The sequence below is a fragment of the Zalophus californianus genome, chromosome 7, assembly GCF_009762305.2.
Source record: "Zalophus californianus isolate mZalCal1 chromosome 7, mZalCal1.pri.v2, whole genome shotgun sequence".
Lineage (NCBI taxonomy): Eukaryota > Metazoa > Chordata > Mammalia > Carnivora > Otariidae > Zalophus > Zalophus californianus.
Genome location: NC_045601.1, coordinates 113,800,194 through 113,815,480, shown reverse-complemented (window position 1 = coordinate 113,815,480; position 15,287 = coordinate 113,800,194). Strand labels below are relative to the sequence as shown.

Below are 15,287 nucleotides of genomic sequence, written 5' to 3'. Positions count from 1 at the left end.
CGCTGAATGTATTTGCAGGGCAAAGATGCCGGCTTGTTCGAGAAATGCACTGTGGGCTCCACCCCAGGGCCCTTGCACATGTTGATCCCTACAGCTAGAATTCTCTTTCCCCAATATCCTCAATACTTGCTCCCTTACCTTCTTCGAATCTCTGCCCAAACATCACCTTCTCCGAGAAGAGCTTTTCCTTCCCTACTTAATATAAAATAGTACTTTTGTCTCTGGCATTCCCTAACCCTTTACCTTCTTATACTTTTTTTCCCACAGCAAACATAACCACCTGACAAATATAGGTACATGTATGCATATATTTTTGTTTTCTGTATCCCCCACTAATATATAAGTACCAGGAAGGCAGAGATTTGGGTCTGTCTTGTTCCCAGCTGTATCCCTCATGCCTAGAACACGGTAGCACTCAGGAAAGGTTTGTTGGATAAATGCACGAATGTCCTGAAGGTCAGCCCCCCAGAAGCCATGGGGCTCCTGTAATCCTGGGATCGTCGTGGCAAACAGGGGCATCGCCGGCTGCCAGCTCTCAGTTTAACTGTAGTGCTGAGTGCCATCTCTAGCTCTGTGACCTTGGTTGTGCCTCTCTGGCTCTGTGACCTTGGGCGAGTCACTTCCCTGCTGGCAGCCTTGGTTTTCCTCTTTTATGACGAGGGGATGATAATGTCTGCCTCTCAAGGAAACAACCTGTGAAAAGCACCTCTGTGGGGAGTTCCCCAGAGTTAAGGGCCCAATGCCCACTATTCCTTTTCCTCTCCCTTTCTGCAGGAAGTCCCCACGGGAGTTTCTCTCTGGGATTTCTCATTCTGTATCAGCGCCTGTGGTGTGGCCCGTCTCCCGTCTCCCGTCTCCTGTCTACCCTGGCCACCCCCCAACCCCCCTGGGGCTGTTGCTCGATCCGCCCCACCCGTCTCCACCCCCAACTCTCCAGGTCTGGTTCCCACACCCTGCACGAGCCCACACAGACACACACGACTCCTGACGCGGACCTAGCTCAGGCCTCAGGATGTTTACACCTGGCTGCAGAGAGGGGTGTGGCTACTCACGGTGCCAGAATTCACGTATTTCTTTTTCTTCATTTTCTTTTTCGGGTTTACCACCTGCAGGAAAAAACAGGTGCCAGGTGAGGAGCATTTCTAAGCAGTCAGGGGTGGGCTCCCAGAGCTTCTAACGACCCCTGGGTATGGCTCCGGCCCCAGCAAGCAGAATGTGAGGTGTGAAGACTGGGGGTCCAGGGGAGGAGGGTCCGGGAGGTTTTGTGAGAGACTGGCATTTAGATTTAGACCCAGTTCCACGACCAAACACACCAGGAGTAATATTTATTTAACCTTCTTCCCCACTGCTCCCCCAAACACGCCCTCCACCCAATGCAGCCAAAGGAGGCTCCATGTCGCAAAGGGGCCCTGTCTGTGCCTGCCCTTGTATGTTGGCTCAGGCTGCTTCCCGCACCCTGAATGCCTTCTCCTCCACCCTCCACCAATTCCCATCCTCCCTGCTCCTCCTTGGAGATCCAGCCCTAGGGCTGCCCTGGGGCCTTTGGGGCTCCCCTTTCCACCCACCCCCAACTACAGTCTAGTTAGAACTTCCTTAACTGTTCCTCATGTGAAAGCTTTCGTTCCAAACCAGACCTGTCATTGGAGAATATATCACAGGCCTAGGTGCATATTTAGCAGATGCTAAAAAACCACTTGTGGGGGGGCTTAACTCAGTGGTCTCAACTGCCCGCCCCCCACCTCCGATTCAGCCATGTTTGGAGACACTTTGGTTGTCATGACTGGGGGAGAAGACAGAGGCCAGGGACGCTGCTGAACATCAGGCCATGCACTGGGCAGCACCCCCCAACTGCACAAAGAATCTTCGAGTCCAAGATGTGAGTTGCGTGGAGGCTGAGGAGCCAGGGGGCTCGTGAGCCCTCCAGGGGGCTTTCACATAGGCTGCGTCTGCACTAGCCGGAAGCCTCACGGCTCTTCTGTTTCCATGGAGGAAGGTCAGGCCCTACCTTGCCCTCATCCCCCGTCAAAGGAAGCAAGCGGGTTGAGTTCCACACCCGCTCTGTCCTCTCCACATGGCTGGTGAGCTCATGGCCCTGCCTCCTACCCCCCCCCCCAACCGTTCTTTTGCTCGCAGGGGTGGCCAGGCGTCAGCAGAGGCCTCTTCTGTCTGAACGAGTGTTGATGCCCATTCCTGGAGATCAGGAAACTCAGGCCCAGGGACAGAAGTGATTTGCCCAAGGTCACGAGGTGCTCTGCGTAGTGACAAAATTAGAAACCAGGTTCCTGCCCTGAGATCAGTGCCGCCTACCTGGGTGTCACCTTGATAACAAATACAGACACATTCCTTCACAAATATTTATGGGGTGGGAGTGGGAGACACCAGTTCCTCTCTTCTAGAATCTTCACTCCAGTTGGAGAAAGATTTGTCCTCAGGAGACAGAGGACAAGAAGCACCAAAAAAGGGGAGCCAGAAACGTGAAAGGAGTTGGTGGAAGGAAGGACCGTTCCTGGCCGAGCATCAGTGAAGGCCCCACGCCCCCCAGGACAGGTGGCGCCGAAGGCAGGTGCTGAGGGCAGGAAGGGTCTGGGCATGGGGAGCTGGAGGGAGGGGCATTCCAGTCGGAGGAGATAGTTTGGGGGAGGGGAGATGGCTACAGAACTGGATGGCAGAACCACAGGGTGAAAGAGCAAACTGGGCTGGCTGGAAGAGAGCCTAGAGTGCCAAGTTAAATGGCTGAACATCACCCAGCAGCCAGCAGGGAACTCTGATGACCTCTAAGCTGGGAGGGGGCCATGATCACAGCAGGCTCTAGGATGCCGGGACCCGGTAGAAATGAGCATGAGGGGAGAAGGAGAGACATCAGGGGCATGTCTACCTGCCTGGTTCTGCCACCTAATGGCTGTGTGACCCTAGGCAAGTTACCTGACCTCCCTGTGCCTCAGTTTCATCTATAAAATTGGAACAAAAAGTACCTACCTTATAGAAAGGTATGGGGATTCAATAGGTCAATATAAGTAAAGCGTTTAGGACATGGTCTGGAACGTAGTGAATACTATGTTAAGTGTCAGCCGCTATTAATTTTTATTACTACCACTACTACCACCCCCACGAGTCCAGCCAGGTGAGAGGTAATGAGGGCCTGGGGGTTGTTGGAACAGGTACTGAGCTATAGCAAAGCAGCACTGTCAAGAAGTGACCACAGATCTCGGGCCCAGGGCGGGGCTGCGGGGGCAGGAGGGAAAGGGGTCAGGGGTAACCAGGTAGACACAGAAGGAAAAGCTGGATTTGGGGTCCCAGGTGGGAAGTTCACGTGCGGAGGGCTGGCGAGCTCTGCAGGTGGAAATTGTGAACCTGGGGAGAGAAGCCCAGAACCATCTCAGAGCCCCCAAAGACATGAAGGCTGCCCAGGTGATGTGTTCACAGACACCTTTGTGGAAAGTTCCAATGCTGCACGGTTGCCTCAGTGTCCCAGTCTGTCCCATGAGGGTGTGGAACTTTGAGAACTGAATACATCTCAAACTTTTATTCCCTAGTAGCCCTCCCAGCTGAGGAGAACAAACATGGACTCCTGGAGGTCTGGGTGTCGCCCAAAGACCTGGCCACAAGCGCATTTCTTTGAAGTCTTCTGTGTTAACCTTTAAATTAGCCTGTATTCCACATTTCCACTCTCTAATTATAACTGTTTTAATATTACAGCCATGTTTTGTTCTCAGATCCTCATGTGAAGTGGGCACTGAAGAAACGCCCTGTTTATCGAGGTTTCAAGCACTCCCAGCACACACCCCCACCCCCACCAGCGAGCCTCTCCAGCCCACAGAGGCCACACCCTGACGGTCCCTGTGGGGCACCGTCGCCCCCTGGGGGCCAGGCCAGGAACTTCCCAGCTCCCAGGCTGGAATTCTCAGCCTTCTCCTCTGCTGGCCTCACACCCCCAGGAGCCCTAAGGCCGCCAGCGCAGGTCTGGGGTCGGCCCTCCTGTGCAAGCAAGCCACCAAGTGGCTCCCACGGGCCAGGAGCTGTGCTGGCTTTGGGAATACGATAATGAGTGAGATGCCACCCCACCCTTAACGCACCTCATGGTCTTTAAAGGGGTGGGAAGTATGACAAACAGGTAATAATAGCCAGGGGGGTGGGGGAGGCAGGGAGGGAGCACCGAGGAGAGCTATTTAGCTCAGACTTTGCGGGTGGAGTGAGTGTGCAACCAGAGAAGGCTTCCTGGAGGTGGAATCATACCCAAAGGGAGTCCCCAAGGATCCACAGGCCCAACCAAGTGAAGAGCAAAGGGGGCCCCAGGGGAGAACCGTGGAGTGAAGCACAGAGGCTGAGCCAGCAGGGAGGTTCAGAGAGCCTCAGAGAGCGTAATAGGGCTGCCAGTCGTGGTGAACAGAGGGAAGGGGCTGGGGCAAGACCCCAGGGGCCTCCTAGGGGTGGGAGGTGTGGGTCTACTTACACACACCCACCAGCTGCACGCAGACTGTAGGTTGCTGGGGCCTGGTGCCCATGCGGAGGAGCTTGGACTCCACCTTGTAGGTAAAAGGCCCTGTAGTAGCTCAGCTGGGGTGGGGGCGTCATTCTGAATCTCCTCCCTGCCCCGGTGTGTGAACCCCGGCCAGGCAGTGGGTGGGATGCCCAACCAAAGGTTAAGCAGGGTGGCCATGTGATCAGATTACCATTTAGGAGAAGGCCTTGGATTACCGGGTGGGGATGGAAGGAGGTGGGAAGGCTGTTAGGGGTGCTGTTGCAAAGCCCCCCACACAGGGGGGAGGGTGGTGGTGGGGGTGGATGGGAGTGAAGGGAACAAAATGTCAGAGTCTGTGGGTGGTAGGAGGAGTGGGAGTTCAGTTGTGGAGTGGATGTGGGGTGAGGGGCAGGAGGCATCAAGGATGACTCCCCAGGCCCCCAAGATGGCAGCCCAGGAGATGGAGCTGGCTGGCCGGGGAGAGGGGATATAGCTGTGGGGAGGCTTCAGACAGCGCCTCAGTGTGGGGCGCTGAGTGTGAGCAGGGGCCAGCAGACAGCTGGACATACGAGTCAGACACCCAGGGTGACGCCAGGGCCCGAGACGGTCTTTCCTGACTTCAGTCAGCTGGACTCCAGAAAGGCCTTCCAGTGACCCTGCCCACAGGGCAAGGCCGGCCCCCCTGGGACTGCCAGGGTTTAATTCCTTCTCTACCCAAGGGTGTCTCCGATGGAGAAAACGAGTCAATCCAACCATTTTTGCTTTTAGCTTGAGAGATCATGGCCTCTTCTGAGCCTGTCAAGCACTTAAAAGCCAAACTCCAAGAGATATAATCCCTTCCCTTGCCTTCCCTAAAAATCTCCTTAAAGGCAGCCGGAGAAGGATGGAGCCCGCTTCCCTCCGCCTGGGTGGGGGAACCGAAGACAGCCCTTCCCTTTGCTGATGCAGAAAACAAAGCAATTAACTGTGAGGATCAGAGCCCTTTCAAAGAAACGCACCCACGCTCCATCTTCACAATGGCCTTGTTCAACTGAATTCAGTATGTGCTTGGATCATAAGCACCTACCAGGTGCCCCGCGCTGCCCAGGCCCACGTGAAGGGAGGCCCCAGGAAGGGCTGTCCCCCGGCCTGCCCTTAGGGAGCTTCCATCTAGCCAGAACTCGAGACCTGCCCACTCAGAACAAAGACCCAGGGTGAGGGAGGGAGAGTGTGGAGCGGTTCAGACTCGGTGATGGGAGTCAAAGCCTGCTCCTCAACGTCACTACCTGAGCGGGTTGCTCCTGTAAGGAGAGAGACCATCTCTAGGGCTGCTGTGAGATGGAAATCTCCTGGCACACTGGCACTCAACAGATGATACTGGACGACAGCAGTGACGTCACGCTCACTAGGGGCCCGGCACTGTTCTAGTGACTTCTTTAATTCTCAGTGTGCCTGGCACAGAGTGGTTCAGGAACTTAGCCCACATCACGTGGCCGGTATGTGGTAGAGTCAGGGTATGAACCCAAGCAGTTATTAGGGTTCAAAGTGTCTGCGGTTGGGGCACTGGGTGGCTCAGTCGGTTGAGCACCTGCCTTCGGCTCAGGTCATGATTCCAAGGTCCTGGGACTGAGCCCCGCACCATCATCATCATCGGGCTCCCTGCTCCGCGGGGAGCCTGCTCTTCTTTTCCCTCTGCTCCTCCCCCCACCCCTCTCATGCTCTCTCTCACTCTCTATCTCAAATAAATAAATAAAATCTTAAAAAAAGAGAAGTATCTGCGGTTAAGTGGGTCTAGCACAGACTGTCCTGTCCATGAAGCTCACACGAGGGAGGAAGCACGAGACCAGAGTGCTGCGAAGGCCACCAGAGGAGCTGGAACTCAAGCTAAATTTGGAAGCTGGGAGGGCATTCCAGGGGGGCGAGCACACACAAGCAAAGGCTCAGCGGCAGAAACTGTCCTTGGAGGGCAACCACTATTATCTCTAGAAAAACTGGGGGCCTTGTCCAGGTTCTCCAGGTCCAGGTGGAGGCATCCTGAGTCCCGTTCCTCTGATTCTTCCCTTCCAGAAACAATAAGATATTCAGCAGGCCCTGAAATTGTTCTGATTGAAGGCAGAGGGCCACCTTGAGCTCATGACCTTGGATCTCCCCCACCTTCTGCCCCACCGGCACCCCTCCTCGCCCATTTTATTGGAAGAACGCTTTGTGGGGGCACTAGAACTCAATGATTTGGGGAGCCAGGCAAGCCGACACTGTTTGCCTCTTGATTCTGCCACTTACTGAACCGCGTGTCTTTGGGCAAATTCCCTCAATTCTCTGAGACTCAGGCTTCTTTACTGTAGAATGGGACAATAAGAGCCATCTCCCAGGAGAACATGCAAAAACCCCAGCCCAGCCCATGGCCCACGGTAGTCCTCAGTGGCTGGGAGCTAGGCATAATCAGAGCACACCCCGGACTTCGGGTGTCCGCCTCACCTCGTAGATGTTGAACTGGCTCTGACCGCGGGCCAGCTCCCGGTAGCTGGTGGTGAATTCTCCAATGAAGTCGTGGCTGCAAGAGAAGGTCTCTGTGAGATGGTGTGACCCAGGCTGCGTACTGCCTCTGCCCATCTCCCCACCTCTCGCCCCTTCCCCTGGCTCCCGATTCTGCCCGGGGCCTCGGCTCCAGGGGCGCACGCCGGCAGAGAGGCTGGGTCTCTGGGAAGAGTCCAGTGTCTCCCGTGGAACAGGAAAGCCAGTGGTCACCTAGCAAAGAGTGGGGCCCCAGAGAAGGGGACCCACTTCTACTTGAAGTCTCGTTTGAACAAAACCAGCAGTGCTGGGGCTTTCGGGGATGACCGGAGAAATTTAAATATGAAATGAATATTAGATGGTATTCAAGAATTATAGTTCAACGTGTCAGGTGTGATAATGGCACTCGAGGTTCTGTAGGAAAATGTCCTTATTTTTTTAGACGTTCTCAATGAGATATTTAGAGGTAGAAATGCCTTGATGTCTGTAATTGAAACTACGTCAGCAAAACAGAGCAAATGTGGCAACACGTAACACTTGTTAAATTCAGATGATAGGCTTAAAAGCCTTCATTAAACTCCTCTCTTTTTCTGTGTATTTGTCATTTTTCCAGTAATGGTCTTTGAAAAGACTGTCTGTGTCATGTCCATTGAGGTAGCTGGAGGTTTTCTGCAGTGGCCACGCCTTCTAGGACTCTGCCCCCACAGTGTGTTCACGTTAAGGGGAGCAAAACCTGTCCACAGGTGAACCCCTGTCTCCCCTGCAGCTGGCTGCCTTCCGCTGTCCTGGCCCCGGGAAGAGGCAGCCTGGGGGGCCTCCGGAGCATCTGGAGAGTGAGGCCCGGGAGGTATCCCCGGGGCCTGGCCCTGCCTGGAGCCCACTCTGGATTTTGACTACATATTTATAGCTCTCAGCACTCAAACTACGAGCTCCTTGATGGCAGGACCCTATGACTGGTGGCTGTCCCCCATTTTTTCCCTTTACAGCACCCCGTATCTGCATCACAGACTTGAGAGGTACAGATGGAGATTGTGGGGCCGAAAGCCCCCTTACAACACCCCTATTAGTGCCACAGAATGGAGAGAGTCCCAAAAGTCAGGACGACATATTGGGTGTGGTCCAACAGACAAGTGGGAGCCAGTGAGGTTTCTGGACCAGAGCCAGGAGAGACCCATTCTTGTCCTCATCTATGAATTCCCAGGGACACTGCTCCTTGGGGGCACTTACATTCACAGACAGGGAGGGTACTGGCCTCCCACAGCCCGAGGGAGAAGCACCCTCCTACCGGCCAGGCTTGGCCCAACTCAGGTACTGGCTCCCGGGACCATTCATGTGCATCAAAGCCTACCCTTCCCACAGCCCACTCGCTCAGGGCCTGTTCCCTGCAAACAAGTTCCTTCGATACACCAAGGGCCTCCCCACTAGACTGGGGGGAGTCCCTGAGGGCTGAGCTTGTCTTCTGCACCTCGCTCACCCCACAGTGCTTAGCCTCACACAGAGAACATGAATAAGTGCTTCAGGGGGTCACTCGTATTTGTGCGTTTAAATAGGCACATTTCAGAAAATCCTAATTCTCCCAAATGTGGCACAGTTTTAGGCACTGGGCTGGCTGCTAGGCAGCTATTCGAGGAAAAGAGGCCCCTGGAACCATGTCATGCAGGACAGAGAGCCTCTGGTGCCTCAGTGACGCTGGGCAGGGACAAGCCACTGGGGCAGCGGACCCCCGCCCCTGGAAAACCCAGGCTCCCTCACCCCCAGAGCTGCCGTGGGCATAGCTCCCCCCGTGTGAGGGCAGGGCCCAACCATCCCTTGGGGCTGCCCTCATCCCTGCTCACCTTCCATCCTCCTGCCTGCTTACCTGCCATCCCGATCCCAGTCATACACCTCCACCTTGATGGTCCTGCAAGGCAAAGGGCCCGGGGTGGGGTGGGCTTGCCCCGGCACCTGCGTGGCCCTGAGACCAGGCCCTTCCCGTGCTCCTGGGCCAGAAGCGTGTGCAGAGACACCCACCAGGCTCCGGGGCCCTCGGTGGAGACGCAGCAGCCCAAGAGACAAAGGAATGATCTTGAAGCCTTTTAGCAAAGGTCTTAGGGACAGAGGCATCCCGAAAGCTGTGTAGGGACTTCCCCGAGTTTCAGGGAGGATGTGGAAAAACAGCCTCAGATTTCAGTTCACCCCGCCTTCTCCTTAGCCACCCCAGATGGGACACAGGTCCCAGGATGAAGCCATAGTGTGGATTTATCAAGGGTGGGGGCACTGCGGTGGGAGTGTGGGATCTCAGGCCAGAGCCGCCTGGGCTCTCCTGGGGAGGGGTAACAAGACTGCGTGCTGGTGGGACCCCAGTCCGAGGAGTCTGAGCGGTGGGGGACCAGCCCGGCCCGGCAGGAAGGGGCCCAGGGCCCCCCTGCGTCAGGGATGGCCTGCTGAGCTTTTCCATTGCCACGACTGGCTCCTGAGTGAGGGTGTAATTATCTTCACATTTTAGCCTGGCTGCTTTAATTAGTTTGTTTTGACTCCTGTGCATGGGGCTGGGCTTTGGGAGCCCATTTTATTTTTAGCCCGTTTCCATGGCAACAGGCTAGCCGACCAGAGGTGGGAGGAGGGAAGTGGAGGGCTGCGGGTTAACCCTTGGTGCCGGTGGTCCTCCAGGGAGGCCCAGGGAAGGGCGAGCTGCCAGGGTCCTCCTGCAGGCTCAGGGTCCCGGGAGGCGCCAGAGGCGTGGGCAGCAGGGGTCTCCAGCCGTCAGTCCTAAACGGGGCTCGCAGAGGCAGCCGCCTGGGCCGGGCTTCTTCTAGTCGCAGATCGTCTCGCCCGGGGCCGCGGCCCGTCTTTGCGGGTGTGCGAGGAGTCGGCCTCGGAGTGGCGCGGCCCCCAGCAGGAGGCGCTGTCTCCCCGCAAATGAGCCTCCCCCGGGCCTCGGGGCGGGGTGCGGATCCGCCCGCCACAGGGGCACCAACTGTTCCCCAGGAAGGAACGTCTGGGAGGCCGTGCACCAGCCGGGATTTTTGTGACCGCACTGTTAAATGGGGGCAGGCATGGAAGCCCGTCATTTCAAGGAATCCTCTAAATTCTTGTGAAAAACAAAACACCGTGTCTCTCTGAAGTGAATGGTGGCGAGAGAAAAAAATCTAGGCCCCTGAAGGTGGGCTGGTGAGCTGGAAAGAGAGGAAAGAGGCCGGCATGCAGATGCTGTGGGACCTGGAGAGGTCACTGAACCTCTCTGAGCCACAGACCATCTTTTTCAAGGAGGGATAATAGCGGCCTTGCAGAACAGCTGCAAAGCAGAGTCTCGGAGCCCACCTGACGCGCAGGGGGGTCTCGGCAAAAAGGCCTCCTCTCCGCTTTGGCATTCGGCCACACTTGGATTGCTTTTCACAGGAAATTTACTTAAATCAGGGACACTCCTGCCTGGGTACCTGGGCTCTGCGACTTCCAATTCCTGGAATGACACGGCTGGAAGTGACCTCCATGGCATCCAAGCCTGGCCACCTGGCCGATCACCAAGGAGCTTTTCAGACATATTCAGACCCATTCAGCCCCAGGTCCAGTTCCTGGCGGCTCTGGGCAGGGCCCAGGGATCTAGTTTAAAGGCTTCCCAAGCAGCTCTGCTGTGCATGTTCATTTTCAGATGGGGAAGCTGAGCCCTAACGGATGCACCCAGGGTCACAGAGCTGGTGAGGGTAGGAGCCAGGACCCCGCCCCACAATGCCAAAGTCCCCCAGTCCTTCCCAGAGCCCTGCAGCTCTGTAGGGGACTTTCGGGGGACCTCAGCAAGGAGTGCCTCTCCTGAGACCGCCAACACCAGCCCCTCAGGCAACTGGATCAGTGACAGCCACATGCTCAGAGGCTGTAGGAGGACCCCAGTTACGGCCACAGCCTTGGATACCCCAAAAATCACTAAGGAGTTGTTTTTTTGTTTTTTTGTTTTTTTAATCCCAGGGCCCAAGGGCCTGATTTAGTTGGGCTGGATAGTACTCAGGCTCGGGTAGTTTTGGCAAGTCCCCTGGCTGATTGGAATGCATGGCCAGAGCCACTGACCTTTTCTAGAGGAGAGTGCTGGGTTTCCACCCTGGTTGCACACTGGATCCCCTGGCACGTGTTAGCAATCCTGACACCAGCGCCTCACCCCGGAGGTTCAGCATCAGTTGTTCTGGGGTACAGCCTGGGCAGGGGGACTATTAAAACCTCCCTGGGGAATTTTAACTTGCAGCTGAGGTTGAGACCCCTGGGTGTGAGATTCCTGTGCAAACTCAGCCCGGCCGCAGCAGAGGCTCCAGGGACGGCTGCAGCTTGTCAGATGAGCTCCGAGGCTGCAGCCTCCAGCACCCGGGGAGGAGGTGAGGGAAATGGTGCCCAGAGCCTTCTGGCAGCGGCAGAAGCCAGGCACAGCTCTGACTACTCTAGGGACAGCTCTGTGCCCCCTGTGGGCTGTAGGCACAACCCCTTAGCACAGGCCTAATGAAGGCTCACATCAGGCCAACTGTGACCTCTGGGGTTGGGACCCTAGAGGAGGGGCTTCTGGGTGTGGCACAATGGGCCTCTGCTACCCACAAGATGAACATCTTATTTGGCATTAAAGGCTCAGAACACAGAGCCCCTAATCTGGGAGGCAGTGAGGGGGCAAGAGAAGGCTGCAGGTACCGTACCAGCTGTGTAGTCCTGTGCAATTGGCCTCCCACCCCCCCCGCCCTGGGGGGACTCTGTTTACCCCTCTGTAAAATGGGATAATCACACCCACTTTGGCGTTGTTGTGAGAAGTCAACTACATCATTCGCATGTCATTCACACCAATATTGGACACATGTTCTGTTCCATCTAAAACACTCCAGCCTTTCATCCAAGCCCCTGTCTTCCACACAATTGCTATTCACCATGAAAATGTCAGCTCCATGAGACCAGGGAGTTTGGGTTGTTTTGTTCCCTGCTGTATCTTCAGCTTCTAGAACAGTGCCTGGCATATAGTAGGTAATATAAATATTATTAAATATCCATCACCTGACTGAGATTTCACGACTTTGTGAAGCTACCATGCAGTAACAATTCACTCCTTCCACAAAATCACAAAGGGAAGCCCGAAGTGTGTGTGGCTTTCCCCACATCACACAGGGGCTCGGCTGGGAAGCCAGGCCTGGGGCTGGGAGCCAGTGTCCTGTGGGCCTCTGGATGCCTGGGGCTGCGGTGACAGAGCTGGGTCTGTGTGAGCCTCAGCAGGCCAGCCGGGCTGAGGGACGCCCGCAGGCTTCCCTCTTGGCACACCCGCACACCCACGGTTCTATCTATAGTCTCCTCGGAGCAGAGCTGCACGTCTGCCTCCTAATGAGCCTCTCCAGGGCTGACAGGTCCCCAGGGGTTGGCCCTAAACTGGCTGAGTCAGCCCAACAGTCCTAGAGGCTTCAGGGAAGAAGAGGGGTGTCGGGCCTCACTGGGGGGCAGGCAATGACACTGGATGGCGGGGCCCCGTGCAAGCCCAGCCATACTGCAGAGGCTTTCCCTCCTCAGTCTGCGTTCAGCTGCTTCTGCATGTGTCAGGTGGTCATACGTAGTGGCTGGGCCCCCTCCCAGGACTTAGCACATGGTGGGGTTCAAGGGAGAAGCATTTGCCTTCTCCAGCAGGCCCTCAAAAGTGTGAAGCTCCTGGGATGTGAGAGCCCCCAACCCTAGGGGGTCCTGTCCCCTCTCCAGGGGAGGACCCAGGACGATGACTTACTCTCTTCCAATCCACTCATTCAACATTAAGATGTGAGTGAGGGAGAGCAGTCTGACCAGGAGCATCTGGCTCAAGGGGGAATAAACCCTCAAGTTACAGAATGTTCAAGGGCAGAGTGGGGGGGGGGGCTTTAGGAAACGCTGGGGAAGTGCTTCTTGTCATCACCCCCTTCACCCCACGGGAGGGCTGGTCTGTCTCTGATCTTGACATCAGCTCCTCTGGCTCCAGCTCTGCTCAGCTGGCTCGCTTGGGTTTGGACTGGAAACACAGCAAAGGCAGGGGGGACCTCCACCTCTGGAGAAGGCAACTTCTGGAGAAGGGACATGTACCTTCTCCTTGCTTTGGCAAGATACATAAGCTCCAATCCTCTGTTTCCCCGTCTGTGAAATGGGCATGTCACTAGGACCCAACTTCTAGGGTTGCTGTGAAACTTCAATTCGCAAAATAAGATAATGTATTCAAACCAATTAGGGCACAATTTGATCCATGTCTGAAAAGACTCGGTAATCTTAACTGGTTTCCACCCCCATCATTCCAAGTAAACTGTCCTTCTTCACAGCTCGCTGCTTCTCACCCTCCCGGCCCTCTTCGTCACGGTAGGAGTTGATACTCCTGTTTGGATTCTCCCCTGAGCCCAGGCCCCTGCCCCCAGCTGCCTTCTCCAGGTTCCCTCCCAGCGCTCCGACCATCTCCTGGTCTCTCTCCTGCTCCCGACCCGTGCAGGGCCTCGGGCACCTCACCTCTGCCAGCTCTCTGTCGTCTCCCCTCGGCAGAGCACCACCGTGCCTGCCCCACAGCCCACTCTAGCTCCCTGTCACCCTTCCATTTCTGTCTCTCGACCCCAGCTCCAAACACAAATGACCTCTACGTCCCTTTCGCCCCCAGATATGGGTGATGGCAAGGCCTTTGAGTCTTCACCTCCAGGCTCAAGGCCTGCCCCGAGTCCCTGGGCAAGCCCTCCGCCAAACGTGCCCCACTCACACAGGTCTTAGCCATTTGGCGGCCGCAGAGTGTGAGGGTCACGAATACAAATTCTCTAGCCAGCCTGCCTGGCTCCAAATCCTGGTTCTACAATTGACGGGCGATAAGATCATATGTGAGCCACTTAAACTCTTTGGGCCTCAGTTTCTTTACCTGTAAAATGTGGGTAGTATTAGCATGTTTTCAGGGGAAATACTAATTGTTGGGAGAATGAAATCAGTTCATATACATAAATTACCACGGAAGTGCTACAGGAAACTTTGCTATTATTCTTATTCTTATTCTTATTCTTTTATTCTTATTCTTATTCTTATTCTTATTCTTAATTCTTTTATTCTTATTCTTATTCTTATTCTTATTCACCTGTCTGTCTCCCACTCTGGCCTGCGAGCAACCTAACAGGGAGGCTTGGGTCTGATGTTCACTATGCGCACAGAACCCAACATGGTGCCCGGTGCCAGGCTGGCTTGGAAGACACGGCTGCTGGATTAAACTGAATGTATTTGTGAGCTTCAAGAGGTACCTCGGGGGGAGAGGAAAAGTGGCTTCGTTTTCCCGCACAAACCCCTCCCTCTGCTGCCCTGAGAGGGCCTCCCGAACGCTTACACCTCCCACGTGGCTGTTGGGTACATAGGTCACCCTAGAGCTCAGTGGCAGAGGGGCCGCGTGACATGCCTGGGCCCCTCCATTAACACCACTGTCAGTCACGTCACAGTCAATCTGTTCCCGGCTGTGGAGAAGGGCCTGAGCTGCCTGGCCATGCTGGAGGGAAACCAGTCTGGGGCTCAGCCTGCGAGGGGGAGAATGGGGGTCTCTGGAGGTGTTCCCCACCAGCTCTACCCTCACCTCCACCGGTGGTTGAACAGTGAGCCCAGCCAGGCCTCTGAGCCCGGCTGCCTTCCTCACTGTCCCTGACAAGGCTGGGTTCTCAGGGTGCAGTGTTGTCAGGGGTCAGCTGGACCCCCAACAACCTCTGGGTAGTGGGGCCAGAGATCCCAATTCCTCCCACCCCGTGAGACTTGAACTGCTACGCTCTCCCATCCCCCAATCTCGAATTTCCCCTCCATTCCTGTCGCCTCTCGCTATCCCAATCAATCTTCCAGCAGCCAATAACCGCCAGCACCTCCCAGCCTTCCCCAAGCCCCCTTCACACGGTAGTGCTCCAGCCAGACTGTCCTCCCACTCTGCAGGCCCCCGGACCCGGCCGGACGTGTAACCAGGCTTTGTTTGGCTGGAATGCCTGTTTTTGTCTCCAGTCTCATTTCGCACAATTATTTAGCTATCTAAAACGCAGATGTGTGCACATCTGAGCTCCCTGTGGTCAGACTAGAGGCTCCCTAGAGATGGAAACGCAGCTAAATTCCCTTGAATGCCACACAACTGCAGGCGAGGCGTCGAGCACATAGTAGGTGCTCAGTGACCACCTGTGGAACAGACGGGCTAATCAGTCCCCGCTAAAGAGGCTGGAAAAGGAGCCACCTCATCTCCTGGGTCAGCAACCTAACAGGGCGGCCTGAGGGTTTCCTGGAGGGAGACAGAGGTGTCTGAAGGCCATCCGCTCTGTCATTCTTACTCCACTGTGCCACACGTACCCAGTCAGGAGCCACTGTGAGCAGGCCCAGCTCGCTCAAGGCTTCCCCAGGGAGCCCT

The 15,287-nt window shown here is 55.8% G+C and overlaps 1 protein-coding gene across 7 annotated transcripts in view; it reads right to left on the bottom strand.

Moving 5' to 3' along the window:
* The window catches only part of CPNE5 (copine 5), an 89,548-nt gene that overhangs the window by 13,726 nt on the left and 60,535 nt on the right, over positions 1-15,287 (bottom strand). For all 7 annotated transcript variants that reach the window (XM_027603974.2, XM_027603970.2, XM_027603969.2 and 4 more), the window contains 3 exons: positions 8,808-8,849; positions 6,914-6,989; positions 1,053-1,106 (listed from right to left, as the gene is read on the bottom strand). In XM_027603974.2, the coding sequence (XP_027459775.1) occupies positions 1,053-1,106; positions 6,914-6,989; positions 8,808-8,849 (172 nt within the window). The remainder of the gene's footprint in view (positions 1-1,052; positions 1,107-6,913; positions 6,990-8,807; positions 8,850-15,287) is intronic.